Source organism: Euwallacea similis, chromosome 1 (assembly GCF_039881205.1).
Source record: "Euwallacea similis isolate ESF13 chromosome 1, ESF131.1, whole genome shotgun sequence".
Taxonomy (NCBI): domain Eukaryota; kingdom Metazoa; phylum Arthropoda; class Insecta; order Coleoptera; family Curculionidae; genus Euwallacea; species Euwallacea similis.
In genome coordinates this window covers 9019374-9044412 of record NC_089609.1, presented here as the reverse complement: position 1 = coordinate 9044412, position 25039 = coordinate 9019374, and the positions used below count along the sequence as shown (strand labels likewise).

Below are 25039 nucleotides of genomic sequence, written 5' to 3'. Positions count from 1 at the left end.
ATTTTTATTTTTTCTTGCGCTTTTATTGATGATAAATTCATGTATACAAGGAAGTCCAAAAATCAGATACGACCACCAATTTTGTTTTTTGTTTTTAATGGAAACACCTGTTTTTTTATTTCTTTTCATAATTTTCTAACCTTCTAAAAATAAAAAAAATTAACTAATCGTAAATTTCTCGAGACCTGTTGCGTTTAGGTATAAGACATGGTACATGAAACATACTTAAAATTTTGCATAGAATTTAAAAATGAAATAAAAAAATAGCTTTTTTCATTTGAAAAAACAAAACTGGTGGTTGTACTTGATTTTTAGACTACCTTGTGTACATGAATTTACCATCAAAAAAACCAAAAAATAAAAATAAAAATCGACGTGTCCGAGGATTTTGACCGCATATGTTTGGCATCTTAATAATTATACGGACTGTTCCATCCACACAACTTCCACACTGTATACTCTTTACTAGGATACACCGCAAATGATTCATTTCCGTATATGGAGCATAATCTATATCGCAGGCCAAAGCCATTTAGATAGGGCCGAGTTTTGATAGCCTTAAAGTTGTCTTCTTCTGGGAAATGTGCCTTTTATTGGAGTCGTGGACCTTCTTGGACATCTGATTTCCCAAACTGCATGATTCTCTGAATTGCAAGTGGCATGACAGCGACTTGCAGGACATTGTTACGTGTGTTTGCTGCATTTATTTGGTTATTTGCAGTTTTCTATAACTCCTAATTGTCCAATTAAAACCAAATTGTGCATGTCCATAAATAATTTACACCGCAAAAGAGGCAAAAATAGCACCACTCATAAAACTCTCAGGTAAGCTTTAATTAAACTTTATTTTAATTTCAAGTATGGTTGAAACTAATAGTACGTATTCAACATTAAACGTTTTTATACAAGCTTGACTTATATCGATGAAAAATTCCCTTTTTAAACATTGTTTTAAGCTTTTTCCCTTGACCGTATATAACCGCAAACCACGTTAACATATGGCCCATTAAGGACGTTATCTGTCCGTACCCGTTTCGCATCGTTTTCGTCCTGCCGACCGAAATTTTATATTTTATCTTTCTATGTTATTCCAGGAAAATTATGGAAAACTGGCAAATAGGTCAGCCGAAAATCCGAAATAAATTATGGTAATCTTGTGTCTCCACTATTCATTTTTGAGCTTTCAGTGGTCAAAAATCGATTAGTGCCTCGTTTATTATAAACGTCAACGACAGGGTTTCGGAGTTTTTTAAACACTTTGGAGTCACTTGAAATTGAATCATTCCACGATGGAAGCAAATCATTTGAAGTGGCAACTTTCAGGTGCGAAGCGAATTTTTATTGATGTTGCTAAACTCGGAGCATAAATTCCTCTCCAATACACAAAACCCTGTCAGAATATTAATAAATAAACAGTTTTTCCATCTCCACATCATGTCAAACTTACCCAGGAATAAATGACTTATGTTTGTGCGCTGAATTCCAAATTATAATATGTTAAGACAGAAAACTACAATATGGATTTTCCTTGCAGGCCTGGTTTATCATAATCATCAGCATAACGTGGGTGGGATCGATGGCTCTCTTCAGCGTGCTCGTGATCAAACATGGGGGATTTTACTTCAATGCTACGGGAATGCACGCTTGCGAGCCCTTCTACCCAAAGGCCTCATTACGTATCCTGGCTGCCTGCGGATTTTACTTCCCAACCACCATGATTTTAATGTATTGCTATGGATCAGCCTTCGATGTAAATAAATTAGGATTTAAGAAACCGAGCATCGGATGCAGCAGCACAGTCTCGTCTGCTGAAGTCCAACAGACCAGTAGCATAGAAAAGGTAAGTGGCAGGTTGGAATTTTAAATTAGCTGAGAATTAACAATGTTTTAATTTTCGTAAGAGGGAAAAATCTGTCGGAAAGCTGCATAACTCTCTTTGGATTTAAAACCCTGTGTATGTTGATATATGCCCGCTTAAATTTATACAACGATGGGGGCTAAGAGCTTGATAAGATGATGAATTTCTGCGATAATAATTTGTCGCCATTATCAAGACAAATTTCATTAATTAATTCCATCTTTGTAGTTAGTGCTACTTTCGTACTAATCTCCTTTATACAGTGATTGTGAGATTGAGAGGATAGTGAGTGTTATACTATTAGAAATTCGAAGGCACTGGAGATTGACGGGCTACAATTGATTATTATCACCCATCTATTTCGCGACAATGCTTTACTTTATAAAGTAATGAATGTTTATAGTTTTATAATACGAGGAATTGTAAGTTTTGCATGTACACTGCTGCAGATTTTATATCATTCAATTTCTCTGATAGATATAAAAAATATCAAGGGCGTCTCCGAAGGGACTTATACTATAACACATGAAAATAATGAGGATTCTTTTTTAATCTGAATGCATGCCTCCTTGAGTTAGTTTTATGTTTTTTAACATTGGCTCTAAGGTCTTTTGTCCTGTTTTGTCCTTTTAAATAGGATGCTACTGATGTTACCTTGAAAATATTGTCAGTTCTGGCAGTGTAATAGGACTTTAGAGCTTTCGGATTCTTCAAAAAACAGTGACGTAGCTTATTTTAAAATGCAACCCCGAATTCTTTTCTCCTAAAATACTTCTTTTCTTGCGCATTTTAATTTAGCTCTGGTACGACACTGTACCTTTTTATTATATTTGCCAAAAACCTGGAGAGTTTGAAGAGAACATTAACGTTTCTGAAAATAGTCTCGATCACGAAGTCGACACGCCAGTGAGTTCTCCTGGAAAATGTTTTATGAGAAGTTAATGACGTAATTTATTTTAAAATAAAATTATAAATTTATTTCTGTTTTTTTGCCTTACGGTTTCGGTAAGCCGCTGTGTCTGTTTATTACGTTCGTCATTGACTTACTGGCTTATTGACTGATAAAACAAGTGTTATCTTACTTTCCTCAAAATACGGTAACTACGAATTACAAAGAATCAGTGGCGTGGTCGATCTTCACGACCCATTGTAACCGAAGACTCTTGAACAAATATTGCTTTTACCCATTTAAATCTATGTTTGATAAGCCATTACCAATTTTTGAAATGTAATCGAGTTTTTTAAGCGTTTTAAAAATGTTTAAATCCTGGTGTTTGATTCCCCCCTATGCGCTGAATAAGTTTTTGAATGGAAAAGAATAAGTGGCCTGGCGTAGTAATCTGCAGAGCGATTGAGACTAAAAGCGTTTAAAAGAATCGATTTTGTTGTTTGTTCCTTACAAAATCTACAATTCAATACCTTAAAATTCCCGTTTGCGGCCGTAAATGAGTTATATTTCGCTTTTGAATTTAAACTGCACGATTATCGTTTTTGCTGTCCACATGCAATGACTCTAATGTACTGATATGGCCGACTTTCCACGCCAATAAGCTGGAATTAGATATCCCACGTTTTGTTGTGCCTTGGCAGCCCCTTTTTCCAGTAGACATACGAAAACGTACTTTGTTTCCTGCGAGTTTGCCGTTTTTGTCTACTCCCTTTGATCGGTTTGGTTTTTCTTTTGCATAATATGATAGAGTTATATGGGATATGCCGACCTCAGCTTTATTCCCCATAAAACAAGCTTTTTCGTTTTTTACCATATTTAAACAATCTGCTGCGGCAAAAGCGGGAAATACGGGGAGCATCATTCCCTCTCAGTGGCTGATATTTGCATTTTGTCTTATCAGCGCAATAACACGAGGAAAACCCAGCCGTATTGGCAATGTAAGGGGTTTCATTTGTTTTTAGGGATGAAAACAACTGGTGAATAAACCCAAAAAGGCGCTATTTCTGGTGCAGCTCCCTTATTTTGTGCCGTTTTAGGTTATTATCTCTTCCTCAAGTATGGAAACTTGTACGCAATATATTTGAATTGGCCTTTGTTATGATGTTTTGTACCAAACACACAAAAAGACATTCTCGAACTTCACGATGATTAATCGATGATGCCCCATCTCTAATTAAATTTAAATTAAGTAAGTTTTATAAGGGAAGCAATAATTATTGTTTGCGGAAGTTTATTAACTCTGAGTAGATTTTGCCTAAAGCTGTTTGGCTGAGGGCAGAAACTCTAATTAATTCCTCTCTAATCAAGAGAGGTATTTGAGTTCGCGTTTTCATTATAGGTAATGAGACTCTAGTTCAAAGTGAGCTTGAACCAAAACCAATTTACTTTGATAAAATAAACAAGACTTCTCAGGAATCGAACACATAGATCCCCTTTCTTGTCATCTCAAGTTATTTGAAAACTCCAACGTTTCCAATTTCAGCTTAATTCGTTTTTTTTTCAAAAACGTTTTCACCGAAAAGAAGTGTTTGCCCGGACGTCATGTTTATTTTAGTACAATAAAGAGTTCATAAAAATCCCCATTCCCGAATATCGAAACAGGAAGGTGCGCCAGGGGAATCTCGAATGTAATTTCGTTTCCCTTTCTCATGCTAATGGATCATAAGAATTTCTCAATAATGTTCCTAAAACTGCGATTCCGGTGAAATATTTAGGGTTTTCTGAGTGTTAAGTAAAAAAAAATTAATTATAAAGGCGAAAACTTCCAGCTCATGTTTGTTCCGATTTCGCTTATTATAAACTTTGATAGAAGTTTTTATGAAATTACATTAAAGCCTCTCGTAAAGTTCTCCAGAACTTTTGAGTAAATTTACACCGGTGATTATACCTTCTTCGAATTTCAATATTCTAAATGGATAAATTCAATTACATGCCTCTCTGGAGAGCAAATATACAAGGAAAAGATGTGGCAATACCGCGAACAAAACGTTGGCGCACAAAATAGGAAATTTTATTGACCTACATGCTTACAGCATTAAATTTCGCATACTAGCTTTAATTTACCATGTGTATTAAGTGCTTTCAGGGTCTGAAACCAAAGCCGGAAGTAACAATTTAACTCAAAGGAGGCGACGGAGTAGAAACAATTTCATACTTTGCGCTTTTGCTTAATGTAAGACACTGAGACTATAAAGCACATTTCCGTCTGTTTAACTTATGAATGCTTGAGTTGTCTTTTGAGTCATACACGTATATGAGTATTTAGCTTGAGAAACCGAAATCAGGATTCGAATTTGGCATTAGCCATTTCTGGGATGTAAACTCAATTTGGTAGTCATTAAGTTTCTAAAGTAACTCTATTTATTTATGAAATTCTTAACGTAATGTATAAGGCGTTTCCTAAACATACGGCGCACCAGGGGCCCCGACCATTAATAGATTAAGGATATACAATAATTTAACAATAAATTAATGTCTAAGAAAACTAATCAAAATTTTCGAGAGACACGTTCTAATTAAACATGTACCCTGCACGAGAAACCAAGAGCTCCAACTCAGTGTGAGCAGCTTATAGTTAGAGAGAACTTCCAGTGTGGCTGGTTACGTTTATTCTGCAAGAATAGTTTCCAACTATACATGTAAACAGTAATTCAATTGTTAAGAAAAAATTCACATGGTAAATGTACTCAAAAGAGGGGAAAATGTATTGTGCGGTGTCTATTTATTAATTTGCAGTATATTTGGCAACTTTGTTGCAATTAGGATAGATTGGAGCTGCGACTAAGCAATACATATACAGTTGTGGACAAAAGTATGGAATATTTTTTGAAACATTTTTTTGGTGACCACTTTTGTTTTCGTCTTCAAAGTTCGTTGATAAAGTAAAGGTACGTTCCTAAATTCGCCATATAATATTTGGCTTAGGAACGTTGTTGTTTTTAAAAACATTTTTTTGTTGGACAAAAGTATGGAATACTATATAATTTTGTTGTTTATGGGGGCATTGTCAGTTATTCAGTCCGATTGTTTGGCGCATTTTATACGAAATATGCCAAAGTAAAAGTATTTTTCGGAAGATTTTCGAAAATCAATAGTCCAATTGTCATGTGATGGCTACAACCAAAAAGACATTGCAAAAACGTTGAAAATCAACCAAGGAGTTGTCTCCAAAATTTTAAGAAAATTTGGCACTTACAGACATGTAAAAAATGGTCTCAAACCTGGACGTCCAAGAACAACGAATGCCACTGCCAATCTACGGATAAAAAAAATATCATTTGTAGATCCTGGAAAGTCCTCCAGGATTATAAAACAGGAAATCACTGACAATAGTGACATCAATATAGGCGATCATATTTGACGTCGTCTGTTGTGCGAAATGGGATTAGTAGGAAAGATCGCAGTAAAAAGTCCTTAATTTCTACGAACAGAAGAGCAAGAACTAAATTTGCTCAGGAACATTTGTTTTAGTCACCTTCAAAGTGGAATACTGGTCCTTTCAGTGATGAAATTAAAGTTAATATTTTTAATTCTAATGGGAAAAGCTATGTTCGTCAACCTGTGGGGGGTAGGTTTGACCCCCAAGTATCGAAAACCTACAGTGAAACATGATGGTGGCAGCATAACGTTATGGGGATGTTTTTCTCGATCCGGCGTATTGGTCAAAATTGAGAAAATTATGGATCGGTTTCAATACAAAACCATCCCTGAGAATCATACGTTGCCATTTGCTGATGAAAATATGTCTTAACTTTAGCGTTTCCAAACATTCATCCCAATTAGTAAAACATTGGCGGAATAATAATAACATCCCCGCATTAGAGTAGCCATCTCATTCACCGGATCTTAATTCGATTGAGCGTCTCTGGAAACACTTAAACCGAAAAATTCGAGATAGGAATGTGTCCAATCGCAACGAATTGTGGAAAGTCCTGCAGGAAGAATGGGTGAAAATTCCTGTTTCCATTTGTGAACATTTAATCGATTCTATGCAACGTCCATGTCAGGCTGTTATCGACTCGAAAGGATATGCCACTAAATATTAGTTTATTTAAAGTTTTGTATTGATTATATTGGATTTTACGAAATATTACATTCTTTTGTTTAGTATAATTTATTGTTTTTTTTTTTTTATATTTGTAGAAATGAACTTATTTGTTTTTGTTTCTAATATTGTTAAATATATATTTGGGTTTCTCTATATGCTTATTTTTTAATAATCAATTATTTTGATATAAAACTACGATGGATTTAAAACATTTTATACTTTTGTCCACAACTGTATCTCGAATTGCAAAAATAAAATTCTTCGAAAGACATTCTCAGTGTGTATCAAGCTGAGGAAAAGAGTATTAATATCGCATGGCTATATTTAAAACTTAGAAATTTCAAGTATTAGGTCGTGTAGTATGAAATGAGCAGAATTGAATTGAAACTTTAGTCATTTTTTTTCACATGAAATGTTTTTATTGTCAATCGAAATATGCACCACCATTATCAATACACTTCTGCCATTTAACGGGAAGTTCATTGATTCCCCTGCTGTAAAAGCCTGCAGGCCGGGAGTCGATAAACTCTTGGAAGGCAGCTTTGACAGCCTCGTCGGAGTTGAATGTTTTCCCTACCAAGAAGTTATCCAAATTTTGAAAGAAGTGGTAATCAGTGGGTGCTAAGTCGGGTGAATACGGTGGATAACGAAGAGTTTCCAATTCCAACTCCTGTAGCTTGGCCAAGGTGACTTGTGCGGTGTGTGGCCGAGCGTTGTCATGCAACAATAGCGGTGCGCTTCGATTGACTAATTTTGGGTGCTTAACCGTCAGTTGCCTCATCATTTCGGTCAGTTGTCGGCAATAGACATCAGCCGTAATCGATTCACCAGGTTTCATGAAGCTGTGATGGATGACACCTGCGTTGAACCACCAAACGGACACCATAAGCTTCTTTTGATGAAGATTTTTTTTCGCACAATGTTTTGGTGGTTCATCTTGATCCAACCACTGCGATGAACGTCTGGTATTGTCATATAGGATCCATTTCTCATCACAAGTAACAATCCGATTCAAAAATGGATCGTTATTATACCGGCACAACAAAGAACAACAAAGAACAAGCTTCGAGACGTCGTTCTTTCTGTATGTCGCTCAACTCATGCGGTACCCACTTGTCCAGCTTTTTCACCTTACCAATTTCAGCCAAATGAGTCAATATTGTTTTTTTGGTTACACTGAATATTAACGATAATTCGCTTGCACTTTGACGTGGATTCGCTTCCACCACGGCTTTCAGATAATCGTTACCCACTTGAGTTTCAGGTCGTCCACGTGGTTCATTTGTTCAGGTTAGTTCAGGTCAAAATTGCCAGAACGAAATTTCATGAACCAACGAGATACTGTTTGCTGTGAAGTGACTTCAGTACCAAACACATCATTAATATTGCGAGCCGTCTGAGCTGTTGTGGTTCCACGGTGGAACTCATATTTCATTAACACACGAATTTCACTATTTTGCATGGCTGCACAAAAATTTTTATAAAAATAAAAGTTTTCAATAATTTTTAACACTTTAAACTCTGATCGAAAGAGGAAGAATGTGCCTTTTCCACATAAAAAAGTCAAGTCCAAATATAGATTTAGAGTGAAGTTATTCGCAGTTGAATGTGGCATTTCGAGAATCTACTCATTTCATACTACACGACCTAATATATGGATGTGACAACTTTCACTCCATTAAGGTACATTCAAAAAACAATCTTAAAATGCCGCGTAAAAAAGTAGTACCATTTTTGGGATCCACAAGGATATCTATAATTCAATTGAAAACAACAAAATCTTATAATTTAATTCTGCTGATGTCTATTTGATCATATATTTAGTACCTCTAATGGCTCCAGGTTCTATGAATTTCAAGTATCAACTAATGCATCAATGGATCCATAAACAGCTATTTTCAAATTAATTCAGTTTTGAGCAATGTTTCTCAAAAATGTTATGTAAGAGTAAGCCGTTCTCAGGATCTAAAAATTAAAATTATTGTGTCTGATTTAAAAGAGCGTAACTTTCTCTTCTGAAGGTTACCTGGATCAAAAGACGATTGGTCATTACAACATTTCCAGCACGGATACACATTGGCCGGTTGCTCCGCAGTAAAAAGAACACCAAATCCTTTTTGAGGCCGATGTCGAAATCATACCAGTTCACGTGATATAAAACGTCAAATATGGCCGAGCCCTAAGAAAATGAAAGTTCAAAAAATTAGAAATAATAGAGACGAACAGGTTACTTCGTTGGTCAGATGTTGACCTGCAACACAGCCCATGATAATGGCGTTCAGCCACCCAACGAAAATCAGTAGAGACTCCAAACTTCCACCCTAAAGTTTAAAGTATTTTAAAAAATTGGATAGACGATAGATGCGTAATCAGGCCCACTGCAGTAAGGGATTTTGCAGTCACTCTGTCCAAAAATAAGGAAAGTTTTTATCGATTTATCTCGTATGTTTACTATGACTAACATTTTATAACCATATCTTTCAGTTAATTTCTTCAATTAGCTGATTTATTTTGCACCTATTTATGATTAATTTCATTATTTATCCATCTGATGTACTATAATAATAAATTGGAATCAATGTAATAGTCGTAAACTAGACTTTTTGAGAAAATATTCATATTCTACAGGGTGTCTGTAAAAGGTCTTTACAACGCTCTACCACAGATTCTTCAGATCAAAACAAGACGATTTAGCCATATTTACTCTGGTCCAAAAGTTAATACTAACAGCGCTAAAAGGCGTCAAAGTTGAAATTTAAAAATCAATTTTTTATCATGTTTTCCATATTGTACAACATAAAAACGTGAAAATTACCGTAGGGGACTTTTTCAAGACGCTGAATTCATATCTTCTGACAAATTGCATTTATCTGGTAGAGGGTACCAACATGCGACCCGTATCATGTATTTAATTGATTGAAACTTTTTTGCCACCTGGTATAAATGATTTTCGAATGCAGTAGTGCATTTGTTAATCGTTTCTAAGTAAAAAAGGTACACCTTGTTTATGTTGCTAGGAGGAGCCGTGTACGAGATGAATGCATTTCAGTAATTTAGGTTTTATTAAGATTTTAGATTAAACAACTTATTTACTACAAAAAAGGTACTCTTGATAAGACTTTTCATAATTCGCAGTAGTTTTACAAGAAAACTTAATTACAAAGATTTATACATCGAAGAAAAAAATTAACACAAAAAAGTTTAGCAAATATTCTTTAGATAAAAATATGACTTACAGAAATGTATTTGTCAGGTATTTAGTGTAAACTACTTGCTTTTACACGAACAATTTAATGACGTCCCTATAAAATGGCCACCATGTTCTCCAGACTTAAATCCAATGGATTATTTTTTATGGGGACATCTTAAGTCCATGGCTTACATGACAACTGTCGATAACGAAGAACAACTGCGGCAACGTATTCAAGATAAAATAAATAATATTAGAAACGACAAAGAAGTTATGCAAAGAGTACATTTTAATTTTCTTCGACATATAAATCTTTGTATACGTGCAAATGGTGAACACTTTGAACAGTTTTCATGATATTTTTATTTCTTTGCATTCATGTTTTTGTAATTAAGTTTTCTTGTAAAACTACTGCGAATTATGAAAAGTCTTATCAAAAGTACCTTTTTTGTAGTAAATAAGTTGTTTAATCTAAAATCTTAATAAGACCTAAATTACTCAAATGTATTTATCTCGTAAACGGCTCTTCCTAGCAACGTCAACAAGGTGTACCTTTTTTACTTAGAAACGATTACCAAATACACTACTGCATTCGAAAATCATTTATACGAGGAGGCAAAAAAGTTTTTATCAGTTAAATACATGTTGTGAGCTGTAAGAGGCACTCTCTACCAGATAAGTGTAATTTGTCAGCAGATATAAATTCGGCGTCTTGAAAAACTCCCCTACGGTAACTTTCACGTTTTTATGTTGTACAGTATGGAAAATATGATAAAAAATTGATTATTAATTTTCAACTTTAACGCCCTCTAGCGCTGTTATTATCAACTTTTGGACTAGGGTAAATATTGTTAAATCGTCTTGTTTTGATTTGAAGAATCTGTGATAGAGCGTTGTAAAGACCTTTTACAGATACTCTGTATAATAATTTCATTGCTCATTTTATATTCATTGTAGCTACTTCTGCGCAGACGTTTAAAATTTCAAACTATAAATTAAAAAAAAAGATTCTATATGAGCGAAATTGTTTCTTAATAATAACGATTTTATTATACAGGGTGGGCCACGAGTAACGCCTCGGAATCTCATGACAAAGCCAAGAGATTTTTTAACTGTTTCTTTTTTGAGATGTATACAGACTAACTAGAGCTACATTTTAAAATGATTTTCAAAGTATACAGAGTGTCCCAAACACATGTAATTGATCAAAGTTGCATTTTTTTAAATGGGATCCCCTGTATATTATATAATTTTTGAACTTAACCATTAAAATAAAATTAAGTTGTATTAAGGTTTATGGTATCTAACTCTAGCAGTTTTTGAAATAATTCAGTTTTTGTCAAGATGCAAGATAATTTTCAACACCCAATCTCTTATCCCATATTTAGGTTTTTAAAACAAAATTTTAATAGGAAGCCGTCAAGGGACCAAATTTTATACTGTAAGTTTCAAAAATTCGGCGAATTGTACAGGGTGTTCTAAAAATAGCGCCAAATTCGTTCAACTTTTAACTGTTAATAACTACTTTAATTTAAATGGGACACCCGGTATGTTGTGTTACTGTTAGATGCCAAATTTACTTATCTATCGAATATCACTAGGGTTCCCTATACCTAGCTCTACTCATTTTCGCAAAAAACATACATTTTTATAAAAATATCTAAATTCCCAATTTTAACATTATGCCATATGAAATTGCTAAGATATTCATGGAATTTAATTATTTACTTGCGTATATTTTTTACAATTTTAACAATATTAACAAAAAGCAGAAAACTAAGTATAATTAAAAAAATTTATATCAGGTGTTCTACATGATGACCATTTTCTTCTATGCATATTTTGATTGTTTCTTCAAAAGATTTTCTGACATTTTCTAGCATTTGTGGCGTAATAGAGGTAAAAACATTTCTAATTCTTATTTTCGTATCATCAGTCGTGGTAGGAGAAATCTTATAAACTTCATTTTTTACATACCCCCATAAAAAATAATCCAAATTTTTATAAAAATGTATGTTTTTTGCGAAAATGAGTAGAGCTAGGTATAGGGAACCCTAGTGATATTCGATAGATAAGTAAATTTGGCATCTAACAGTAACACAACATACCGGGTGTCCCATTTAAATTAAAGTAGTTATTAACAGTTAAAAGTTGAACGAATTTGGCGCTATTTTTAGAACACCCTGTACAATTCGCCGAATTTTTGAAACTTACAGTATAAAATTTGGTCCCTTGACGGCTTCCTATTAAAATTTTGTTTTAAAAACCTAAATATGGGATAAGAGATTGGGTGTTGAAAATTATCTTGCATCTTGACAAAAACTGAATTATTTCAAAAACTGCTAGAGTTAGATACCATAAACCTTAATACAACTTAATTTTATTTTAATGGTTAAGTTCAAAAATTATATAATATACAGGGGATCCCATTTAAAAAAATGCAACTTTGATCAATTACATGTGTTTGGGACACTCTGTATACTTTGAAAATCATTTTAAAATGTAGCTCTAGTTAGTCTGTATACATCTCAAAAAAGAAACAATTAAAAAATCTCTTGGCTTTGTCATGAGATTCCGAGGCGTTACTCGTGGCCCACCCTATATGTCGGAATAGCGTTTGATGCGTTTTCCATTTTCGAGGAAAGGTATCTTTTTAAAAGTTAAAGAATGAAAAGACAGACTAGCGAATTCACTACCCCACGACCGCTCTTCTGCTCGTCAATCTATTAACTGCCAGTTCTTTGTCCCCGTTGTCTTAACTTTCCCAGTTCTAGTGAGTCCTTCAGAACCGTGGGAAAAGTACCTGCTAGTCCCTATTACAAAGGAACCAATAGTTTAGTGTCACCCAAATAATTAGCACACATGGCCACTTAAGAGCGTCGTGGTATTAGTGACCTCGCTCGACAATGCTTTTTCTTAAGAAGGCTGTCAGCCTGCCCTTCATCTTATTGTCTCTTATAATGTTACATTTACAGAACTTAAAAACTAATAAATCTCTGACATATATATTTTATGTATCTTATACACATATCTTATATTATTTATAATCTTAATTTACATATATACAGGGTGTCCCATTTAAACCTGTGATTCAAAATTACTCAAAACGGGTTATACGGAAAAAAGTTTCAAATAAAATTTGTCCGATAAAGAAGGGGATATGTCATGAAGGTAGTGACTTTTAGTCAAAACGTCATTTTAAGGTCATTTCGAGGGAAATTTTTTTTAAATAGCAATCCCGTATTTTCTTTATAGACCATTGTAGACGTTCAAAAAATGAATATCTTTTATTTAAACAATTTTTTTATTAAACGCTAAACAGTTATCCTTGATTTTTGTTCAATTTTTGAGATAGTCGAAATTATTGCATTTTTTTTCTAGAAAAGTTTTGCAATCCATATTCTGTTTAAAACTCAACAATTCTTCTATCTAGTTAAAAAAATATTATTTCTATGAAAACAAAATTTCGAATATATCGAAATATTCGAATAGCGATTTCCTGTAGACCTTGTTATAAGGTAAACTTTAACAAGAGGAAATTTAAGAAAATATTTTTACAACTAACAACACTTCTATACCACTGATGAGTAAATATTGTCAAATTCGTTCTAAACATTTTATTTATTTAAAAAAAAACGTTTCAGCTATTTTCTAGTGACCATTATTTTCGAATGATTGTTTATATCTTTATGCTGGATTTACTCGTAATTACACGTTGTGTCTATATGTGTCGGGGAACCAAAGTGTTTTTCTTTCGAATTAAACAACTTAGTGCAGCTTTTTACCTGTATCATAACAAAGGCCGAAACTCCCAAGTTCACACCCGTCAATACAACATGCAAAAACAGTTCTATACCAAAGAACTTATCAGCTAGGATCCCCATTCTGCAACGAAATTCTTATTATCCTAAAACCACCCGATTTCCAAACCACTCAACTGATAAACCGCTACATGGTACTTCAACGCGTATCGAAGCTCCCTTCTTCTTTCAACTTGATCAGTATTTCTCATAGCCTTCAGTAGCAAAATTTTAACATGTCTAATCCGGATTCGGATATATTCAACCAACTCTACATTGAGCCACACGATAGTACCCCCTACCACATACATATAGAAGGCAATAAAAAAGATAATAGAGTTGATGATGTAGACTATAGGAAATTTTCCCAGGTTCTGATTCTCCACAAAAGGTATATGTAGAGCTATTAGTAGAGTGCAAACCTCGGTTAAGTTCCTGGTTTTGTTGATTTTGTCACAAGAACGCCCGTGTATGGGAGCAAAGAATATAAAATAAGAAGCCGAGGCGCAAGTTATATAAACCAAGTGCAGCTTTGAAAAAAACATCATTTTTTTGTGAAACTTCTCGAACTGAGGTGGCTTTTTGAAGGTTTGAAAATTAACTACTTTCTCTGCGAGGGTCAAAAGCAATTCCCGGTTCTTGACGCAGAAGATGTTTATCCACATTAATCCAGCGAAAGAAACTAGGCAGACTACTGAGAATTTTATCACATCCAATTCTAAGTGCCCTGTAAAAAAATGTTCGTTAGTGATGAGGCTTTAATAATGCGGGAAAAAAGTTACTTTCTAAGCCTGTGTAAATATACGCAGCAATGAAAAAGTTCAATACAAACACTATTGAGAAAATTACGTTAATTTTTATGAGACAATGACGGGGATTCTGGCCGTGTTTCGGGAGAAATTTGCAAAATCTCAAAAACCGAAACGAAACAGTGTTGTAGAGAATTCCTCTCTCTTCGGTCGCCATTGTTTAGTGGACTGTGCATGATATAGTAACCAATCTAATAATCGATCTATTAGGGGTAAAATACAAAGGCGATTTGCTCAAGATGATGAGAGTAAATTTTCCTGATAGCATATGATTTGCCGCAATTTTCCGCCACATGTTTCCATGCAGTTTTATAAATTGCCCTCGTATTTGTAATCGAAAGGCGATTTGTTTACATGCAAGGGAAATTGTATGGGTATGTATTTTGTGCATCCAAACTAATGGTTTAGGAAATTGCATACATTGCTGATATGGATGATAATATTTTTAGGTTCTGATACAAATAATATGCACATAATGAAGGAATACAAATTTTGTTCAATGTTCCTGATGAGTACCCTGCTCATTTCCTATTTCCTCAATTCCTGTAGTGGAAATAGTAGTTTCTGCGCCTCTTGTGCGTGGATATATTTGATGGTACAATTTTTAGTTTAAATTGCGTAAAAACATTTTTAAATTTCACCGCATGACTATTTTCTTAATTTCAGTTAATAGACCAAGAACGCAAACTGAGCCTCGTATGTTCACGGACTATGGCAGCCATGTCATTGGGTTTCATCGTTTTAGTCACACCCTGGACGATCCAGGAAGTAGTAGCCGCCTGCACCGGATCCAGGGCACCTCCTGCTTTGGACTTCATCGCCACCTGGATGGCCTTAAGCAATAATTTCTGGTATCCCTTCATTTACTGGACGCTCAATAATCATTTTAGGAGGATATGTAGGGAGATTTTTAGCGGGGTAAGCACAAATTGTGTTGAAGATCCCATCACGCAGATCTTTTTTTTTGTAGTTCCTCTGTCGTCGAATTCACGACAAAAAAAAGCAGCAATTCGAGCACTTTTGCAATAACTCGCCTTCGTCGAACTATCTAGGACACACGCCCGACTGTGATCTCGAAGGCCTTTCTGAAAAGTACTGGGGCGAGATTCTGGAGCGTACGGTATCATCTAATTCCCTTCCAGGACCGCCCCAAACTCAGCAGGGCCCGAAACTAGACTGCAATGGGGCCATCGAGATGAGCGTGATAAATAATTCGCTGTCGGACTTATGAAAGTTGGATAAGACCACGCAGACGTTCGATTTGGGGGGTGAAAGCATGGGCAGTTCGGCCGAAACCGCTATCGTCTCCAGGGAGTGACGCGTGGTCATCTCTTTTCATTGCGTTTTGACGTTTAACAGTCACTGGAAAGCTTGTAGTACAAGAAATCACTCTTGTGATAGCAACGAAAGTGCTGCAAGAATTTGTAGACTTGTCTGTATACGTACTTCGTTTGAGGTCCAGTTGAACAAATGAAGAAAGAATATTTTTAAAGTTTTTTTTTCTCATTTTTATTTTTAAGTTTAGAAAAATTTCTATCTGAATGACGTCATGTCAGTATTTATGAAATTTTGAAAACTGTTGTTATAATTGAAAAAAACGCATCTAAATTACGTCTCGTCGAGGAAGTTCTATTTTAAGTTCAGAAAAGTTTGCATCTAAGCGACATTACTCCGAAGGCACCTCTTCTCTTTTCTGATACTTAAAATTTACAAAAATGTCAATAAAATTAGACAACTGACAACAAACTGAAGAACAAAGTTTTTCTGCAATTTTGATGCTTTACAAATATGGTATTTAAATTGGAAATATTCACATCTTAGTGATGCACAGCACAAATAACATATAATACACAACAAAAGATCGTAAGAACAACTTCTTTTTTCAACTAAAGATCAGATATTTTCTTTAAGTCTTTTACATTTTTAGTGCTTTTGTTTAGACTTCTATTAAAACTTTATTTACCGCATCTCTCATTCCTTATTTCGGTTACCATCACGTCTCTGATTAACACATTATTTGTCGACAGTCTTGACAAATTGTTACGTATCTCTATTTACGAGAACTTCCAAATCATCACCCCCCCCCCCCCCCCCCCTCCCCCTCCATAAGGCTCCCCTAGTGTAGCGCATTAGAGAAAAGAAGTAAATTGAATTGTCAGGAAACTGGAGGAACCAATATGAACTAACCTGAATTGAATTGTAAGAGCATCGAAATGGCTTGACATAATTTCCTAGAAAGGCGTTTACTTAAGATAAAGTTAAGCCGATAATAATAGGAGGTAGGTATTTTTAGTAAGTAATTCTACAAGACTTGTGTACAGAAGCGACTTCGTTCCGCTAGTAACTGATCGAATAGAGTTAATAATACCATTTAATATGCATTTCCTAACTTGTTAAATTGTACATACGGGTTATTGTAATACTTTCCTATAGACCATTTAATGTGTTATTGTATTAACATAAAGTTTTTATGTACGTTCTTGCCATTTTATTACAACAAAAACTTTAGTTGTTAACAATTTTCGTCGCATAGATCGTCTGATAAATTTGCAAAAAATCCATTTGCGCCAAGCCTGAAAAATTTAAATGCGTTTTCTATTTCTTATATTACTACCGTTACGTTATCATTCACTTGGGTCAACTACTGTACTATATCTACAAGTTCTTTGCTGATTGATGGTAAAAAAAATTAGATCACTCCCCTCATATAAACAGAGTTTTAAATTCAAAATAATTTTTATCTATTTCTCCTAAAGTTTACGAGATATTTACCTGAAATTTGTTTTTCGCAACTTTTCGCAAGTGTCGCTAAGTAAAAATTTAAATCAGTTCGCTGTTGAGGTTCCTTCGATAAACGAAAACCACGAAAACAACAATTTGGTTTACGAAAGTGGACTGTATTAAATTTCACTTATATAAATAATGTTAAAGTATTGGTCTAAGTATGAAGTGGGAGTTTGCTTAGTTGGGAAGATTACGAGTTACGTTTACGATCACATGTCTAGAGCGAGCACTGGTCAAAGAGAGCAAAATTACTGCAATCATCCCTTAAGTACTAAACCCGAGGAACTCCAACCAGGGGCGCACCAACACCAGAAGCCCTTACGGGCAATGGTCGCCCCTAAGGTCATAAAATCGCCGCCATCTGGCAAATACCTATACAAGTCGCTTTCATTGAAGTATTGCGATCCGCCGAATTGCGGATCGCGGCAAAGGTCCAATTTAGAAAGCTTCCTTTGACTAGTAGCGTATTTCCCAGCCATAAAGAGCCCTTCGATATGGCCTGATGGGTACGATGGTCTGGCGCCCAGATGGAATCCTTCAAATACGTATCGATGCCCATGGGCGTAACTTAAGGGATGAAAGTACAAAACAAATTAACTAAGCAAACTACGCCAAGAAACAATAACCTGCAGTCCTTAACATGAATAACCTAAAGTCCTTAACAGTTCGCCGATATGGAAGCCACAGAAATATCCTAGTCAATTTTTACATTAACCAAACAGCAAAAAATATACATGATTTCCAAGATAAACGTGCATACTGGAAAAATAACAAGAATTTTTAAATTCTGCACGATATTATACATACCAAAAAATTGAGCATGGATGAGTCATTAGAGGAGAAACCATGGTCAAATAAAAACGAGACAGAACACATTTTACTTGACTCGTTCAAATATTCCTCAGTATTCATTTAAAAACAGCCTTGACGACCTAATTATACTGTTCTTGATAAAATCAGTGTTCTTGCTCCATTGCGACCTTTAACCCCTCAAGTAATAACTTTTAATCCAATCAGGGTCTTGTTCTTCTATAAGTGTAATGATAGCCCCTAAGTGTCTTGAAGTAGGACTTGGTATCACGTCAGGATCCACTATTCTAAGCCTTTGAAATACATGAACCTTGAAATCTGAACTGACAATTGAATTTTCTGGGTAATGTAAAGGGGTACAGAAGGGGCCTATTAGTTTGCTCTTGTGCAGTGAATTCTACCCCACAAGTTGTTGCATTATTGATGATCAATCGAGTGGCGAGGACATTTTATGTTATGAAAGGATTTGATCTAGGTGCAATTGACATGATGTAGAAGGTAGTGCCGGAACAACTGTTGTAATACAAGAATTGTTGTGGCCTGCTGATGTATAAGATAAGATAATAAAATAAGATAGTGTGCAGATAGGCCCATAACGATGCATATGGTTTCATAGCTCTTGCTTAATCCAAAAACCACTATTAAATACTGTACGTACTGGTATAGTGAATCAAAGGACACGTTAAGACATAAAAAATGTTAAAAAAAAGACATTTCCGGGTCAAATATGTGCCAAGATGCCTTTGATGATGATCAAAGAATTAAATGAAACGGTCCTTGCGAATCATCATATATGTGTGTTTTGTATATAGTAGACATATTACATATACAGTGACTGACAGAAAGTACGCATCATATAGGATTTTTTTGGAATTTATCAGAAAATTTTATTCTCGTTAAAAGTTTGTGCATTTCTGCAAACTCAAAACGCAGTTTACAAAATTTGTATACCTCATTTTATATGGGGGCCATTCGAAAATTATGAAAATGGCTCATCAGTAAAGTAACTTTATTTTTAATTTTAAAAGAAACGTGCGTTATGAAAAATTGTTTAGAATTAAAAGATAAATTCAACAATGAAGTTTCAAATTTCTATTCCATAAAACACTTTTTCAAATATTTGTATTTTTTAATCCTCTCTGAAACGAAACTAGCATATTAAATGAATTCGTTTTATTGTCCACACAGAGTAAATCATAAAAAATTCCGAAAAAGTGTTTTATGAAATAGAAGCTTGAAAGTTCATTGTTGGGTTTATCTTTTAATTCTAAACAACTTTCCATAATACACGTTTCCTCTAAAATTAAAAATAAAGGTACTTTACTCATGCGCCACTTTTATCGTTTTCGGATTTCCCCCATGAGATGAGTTGTACAAACTTTTTCCGAGAATAAAATTTTCTGATAACTTCAAATTTAAAAAAATCCCACATATATATTATATATATTATTATAAAAGTACATAATGTTGTAGTTAACGCTAATAAAAATCTTCGAGAAACTGTTTTCTGCGCTATCTAATTGAAAAATGGGTAACAGGTCGAGTTTTAAAAATTTAGCGCTCGCAATTCAGACAAAAATCGACCAAAATCGGATGTTTTTTTTATAATTTAGAATTTAATTATGCTTATTGTTTTGCTTTGATGGAAAAACGCGCTTGAAAAAAAGAAAAAAGTTTATCTCTAGTACTATAATGGCGTATCTCATGAATCTTTCAAACAAAGAATACCTGATTATTAGTTTATTCAGCATTATAAATATTTTATTTGTTGTACTACCAATGGATTGAATCATCTAAGAAATGATATCGGTGCTAAAACATTCAAAAAACTTTATGATCGGTGTTTTCCAAAGGTCCCTGTCATAGGCCGAAAGATAACGGCCATACTATGGCTGCAAGACATTCAAAAATCTTAGTTTTCTTTGCGGGCGTACAGCTCACCATTCTAACTATGAAATCAATAGGCGAAAAGAAAGAATATACGGTGTATCTAATAAAAACATGTACCAGATGTCGAAGACATTCCAGCAAGAATCTTGTAAAAAATGTAAAAGATTCATATGTTACTATACGTATACGTATGTACGTATATTACACTTCATATACGTATATGTATTGTATATAAGCTTAACTACGGAAAATTAAATGATACGTTTCGCTCATTTTTAATGAATATACCCTGAAAACTCATTAGAAATAACGCGTGATGTTTGAATATTGATATTCTTGGTTAAAAGCTTTGTTGAATTTGGAATCAGATAAAATATAAAAATTAATAAAAATATTTATTTATCGTCAGTTTACGTTTTGTATTATTATGTTGCACTTTCAGTACAATATTTCACAAAATTATTTAATTGTAGTTTTAATCTCTAAGCTTAAAACCACACAGGTGAAACGAGTTCGAAAGTTCACAGTTTTCGATATACAAAGCGTCAAAGCTTCAATGATTTTTCTAGAATTTCCCCACACCTTTGATAGCTTTTTAGATATTTCATTAAAATTTAGGCAAGAGAATATTCATTTAAATTAGTTTCACTAGACAGATCAAGTAGTACACCTTGATTCATTTTTAGAGCCTTCCTTTACTGACTGACCACTGACATCTCACTACTTCTACCCGAAAGATCAAATTCGCTATTCAATGTAGAAGCTTTTTCGCCTTCCACGGAAAATTGCCAAGGGGCAATTTTCTACTAAAAATAGTTTAGAAATGAAAATTTCCTTCACCACTTTGACATGAAATTTCATACTGATCTGTAGAGAAAATGATAACGGAAAAAATCAGAACAGAAATCCAGGTTTGAAAAAGTAGGTGACCCTGAGTGAAAAGAAAGGATTATTTATTTCATAATACATTTGCGAAGGCACCACACTAAATATTTTAGAAAATTTTTATAATTTGCAATTTAACTATCTTCTTTTTACGGTAATGCAATCGCTCCTTATTTCCTAATTCTGGATAACATATTTGAGTTAATGCCACAGGTGATCTTGTTTAATCAAATCAGCTGCTTTCTCTGCAATCATTACAGTGGGAGCAGCTGTGTGTCCTGAAATGGGACTTGGCATCACTCCTGCATCCACCACTCTTAACCCATGAAGCCCATGAACTTTCAGTTCGGAGTTAACCACAGAATTTTCAGAGGTGGTCCCCATTCTGGTCGTTCCAGTGGGATGAAATACCTTCATAAAAACATTCACATTTTCATACCCTTTAGAGCCTACACATCAACCTCCTGGTAACTTAGTAAAACAATTTCCACATCAACGCTAAAATTAGAACAACACGTTGATGTGTGAAATTATCTTCTTGGCGGTTACCCGAACATTGATAATGTTGGCCCGAAGAGAATTTTCCTATTAACTTACAGTCGAGGCAAAGTGTCTGATAGCACAGAACCACCAATCCTTGCTCTCCCTTTTGTAATCGTCGTCACATCCAGGTATGAGCATTAAATGTAGTTCTGCTCCGAGTTCCTGGAAAGCTGTTGTATTTCTCAGTTGCAAAACAGTTTGAATCCCCTGATAGATAATTTCGATATCGGTTTCATTCGACAAATAATTAGGATTTATTAAGGGATAATCGCGAGGATCGCTTGAAGCCAGAGTGACTTCTCCCACAGAGACGGGATGACATAGGGCAATGCCTATTATAAAATCGCTCAGGGCATTAAAGTTCTCGAAACCTGCAGCATAAACATCTGATGCTCTAGAGAAATAGACAAAACATGATTTTTCATTATCTTTTTGTAGGAAAATGGGCTTTACCTACCTGTTAAATATTTCACCAATCGAGCTACTGGCAGGTAAAGCGAAAATCTCAACTTCTGGCACTGTGTCATTGTCATAGTCGAAAAAAGACACCAAAAGGCCTCCGAAAGCGGGTGTTAGAGGCCTCTTGGCCTGATACCACAACTTTAATTGTTCTTCTAAAGTTAGATTGTAGTATGTGTTATTGGTTCTAGAAGAATTTATTGGTTCAAAAGAATCAATGGTTACAGAAAATTCTGCATAAATCGAGTATGTTCCCACGTACCCTACCAATTCAATGTAATGTCAACCAATATTAACTGAATCAACAAGAACAATACTATACACTGTAAAAGAATCTGTATCAATTTGGCATCTTTTACAACTGATGATAGTAAATAACAGTTTGGATTGCACTTAATAATGGGAAATCTGTTTAAACTTGGCAGGAAGTTCATTCTATGGAAATGATGAAAAATATCTTTCTTGGTCGATTTACAGGATTCTATGAAGTTTTCCTCCCAAGAACATTGATAATGTGGTCCTACACCCAGCGGAAAAGCAGGAGTTTCTGAAAACTTTGCGTGCCACTGATTTGATGCAATTCCGCCACTTTAACAATCCCAACTTGTATGTGAGGCGTTAATCCCAAAAAATGCAACAAAGACTGAACAATTCGGCTCAAATGTATAGAAGATATTTATGAAAGAGATAGTTACAATCTGCATTAAACACTGAGGAAGGAAAAAGTCGAAATTTCAAAATGAAACCTGAAGATGGTTCATCTGACCATAAACCCCCTGAAAGAAGGTTATCTTACAACTTGGTTAGTATACGTTCCCTACTTTTTTATTCTTCTTTATATGAGGCATAAACCAATATCAGTTATACTTACTTAAACACCAGAATATCAAAAAGTACATGATCTTGCATATTCTTGCCAACAGGTAGATCAGCAATAACGTCGATTTTTAATGCCATCAACTCATCTGACGGTCCTATCCCGGACAGCATCAGCAATTGAGGAGTGTTAATTGAACCACAAGAGACTATAACTTCTTTGGAAGCGAAGGCCCTATAGGTTTGTCCTCCTTTAACAAACTCGACTCCATGAGCTCTTTTGTTTTTGATAATCAAGCGGGTAGCAAGAGCGTTCAATGTTATGAACAGATTCCTTCTATGCCTGACTGGTCTGATATAGGAGTAGTTGGTGCTGGAGCGAATGTTAAAAGATAAATATTGTTGCGGCCTACTGTAACCTATTTGATTTTCTCCATTGTAGTCCAGTTCTTCTAGGCCTAGTTCTCCAAAGGCGTTCAATAAACTGCTCGACTATGCAATAGTCAAATTTCAGAAAAATTTTAATTCTGCGCGAATATTGTGTAAAAAAACAACTCACTAAACCGGGAACATCTTCGGTAATTCCAATGACTTGTGGTCCGTGAAAACCGTGATATTGGGGTTCAACGTCGACGCTAAAATTAGCCAACTCTGCTTTACGGAAGTAAGGGAGGATATCGTTATAAGACCAGTCCTCGTTACCCTCATCTGCCCATTTGTCGTAGTCCTTTGCGTTGCCTCTAACATAATATCCCCCCATAATGTTGGTGGATCCTCCTAAAGATTTTCCTCTGGCGTAGAGGCATTGCTGGTCAATCGACGCTACAAAGAAACTCTTAGAGATGATAAGATAAGTGATTTAGCTAACTTACCAAGGCAGGCGTTAGATTGGGTAGTGGTGTTATATCCCCAATTCCATTTGCTCAGGATCATATACGGGCCTAAACCGAGAACTGCTGATACGTCAGGATCTTCCCCTCCAGCCTCTATCACCAGTACTGTGAAATGGTTCTCTGTGAGGCGATTTGCTAAGACACTTCCAGCAGCTCCTCCTCCAACAATGATAAAATCGTAGACTCCAGCTTCTGCAAATAAAAATTTGTTTTAAAGCGCCAAGGAAGACATAACTTGCCCTTACCATGGATCTTCTTACTGCGTTGCCCTTCAAAGTAAGCATTATTGTTTACGGGAACTGGCTGGTAAGCACCGGCAATTAGGGCTTCTGCTTGCTGATACAAGTCAGTGAAAATATTATAATCTCCTGATACAAAGAAAAGTTGCACTAAGAAGCACAACGCTCGAATTATAGCCATTGTTGGAACTATGGATTCTATGCAATTGACTATGGCAGCAGTCCCTTCATATCTCTTTTGTCGTGAACCGAATCGACATAGCACTGAGTAAATAGTGATTATACTTGATAATTCTTCTTTTTTTGGTAAAGAAAGTGTCGCGTGTATCTACTAATTATTGTGAAAATGTTTATTTTGCATTTCATTCATGCAATCTAAATTGTTTTAATGGCGGTTGTTCTAATGTTTTAATGGCGTTCATGCAATTTAGATTGCATGAATGAAATGCAAAATAAACATTTTCACAATAATTAGTAGATACACGCGACACTTTCTTTACCAAAAAAAAGAAGAATTATCAAGTATAATCACTATTTACTCAGTGCTATGTTTAATGGCGTTCGTGCAATTTAGATTGTATTGTAAAGCACCCCGGCTTACGCATACGTATTATTATATCATATATGTATTAACCTCTTACATTATTTCTTGTACTATTTTCTCATGGAAACCTAAGGACAATATTAGAACTTAATTAGAATGCATGTCTACGTAGAAACACAATTCCTTTGTCTAATATAAGCAACCCATCAAATTGTAATTAGCTGAGACTCAAAGTCTCTGTACTGTTTAGGGTTCAAACTACCCTTATTGATGTACTTTAGCAAAGTCCATGTAGATATCATGTATATAAATAGGGCAGTCAAGCAGTTAAGATATAGTTCAGCAGAAACCTTCACAAAACACTTACATAAAAAGGGTCTTTACGCCTCGCTCCCGCTCTTGTATTATCGAGAAGTTAATAAAGTGTTATATTTTTGATTCGCGTATAGTTATTCCAACCCGGCACATTACAGTATGAACACCATTAAATTATTCCTAGCAAAATATGGGTTTTGTGTAAAC

General features: G+C 34.9%; 3 protein-coding genes and 1 pseudogene across 3 annotated transcripts in view; 1 reads left to right on the top strand and 3 right to left on the bottom strand.

Moving 5' to 3' along the window:
- The window catches only part of LOC136410376 (trace amine-associated receptor 8c), a 51229-nt gene extending 34146 nt beyond the window's left edge, over positions 1 to 17083 (top strand). Inside the window, exons 6-8 of the mRNA XM_066392514.1 lie at positions 1535 to 1840; positions 15321 to 15572; positions 15625 to 17083. Of these exons, the coding sequence (XP_066248611.1) occupies positions 1535 to 1840; positions 15321 to 15572; positions 15625 to 15885 (819 nt within the window). The 3' untranslated portion in view covers positions 15886 to 17083. The remainder of the gene's footprint in view (positions 1 to 1534; positions 1841 to 15320; positions 15573 to 15624) is intronic.
- LOC136410395 (histone-lysine N-methyltransferase SETMAR-like) lies at positions 7213 to 8508 on the bottom strand (annotated as a pseudogene).
- On the bottom strand, positions 8764 to 14811 carry LOC136413099 (odorant receptor 30a-like). The gene is made up of 6 exons (XM_066396473.1): positions 14628 to 14811; positions 13984 to 14572; positions 13831 to 13930; positions 9087 to 9176; positions 8882 to 9034; positions 8764 to 8820 (listed from the first exon to the last, which is right to left on the bottom strand). Exons 1-6 carry the CDS (start codon positions 14809 to 14811, stop codon positions 8764 to 8766), a joined length of 1173 nt encoding a protein of 390 aa, XP_066252570.1.
- A 3988-nt stretch (positions 17084 to 21071) lies between the features above and the next one.
- LOC136410610 (glucose dehydrogenase [FAD, quinone]-like) lies at positions 21072 to 24226 on the bottom strand. Its single transcript, XM_066392853.1, has 7 exons — positions 23980 to 24226; positions 23714 to 23926; positions 23401 to 23663; positions 22897 to 23333; positions 22024 to 22212; positions 21621 to 21960; positions 21072 to 21434 (listed from the first exon to the last, which is right to left on the bottom strand). The coding sequence occupies exons 1-7, from the start codon at positions 24152 to 24154 to the stop codon at positions 21225 to 21227; spliced, it is 1827 nt and encodes a 608-aa protein (XP_066248950.1). The 5' UTR covers positions 24155 to 24226; the 3' UTR covers positions 21072 to 21224.
- Positions 24227 to 25039: the final 813 nt, after the last annotated feature.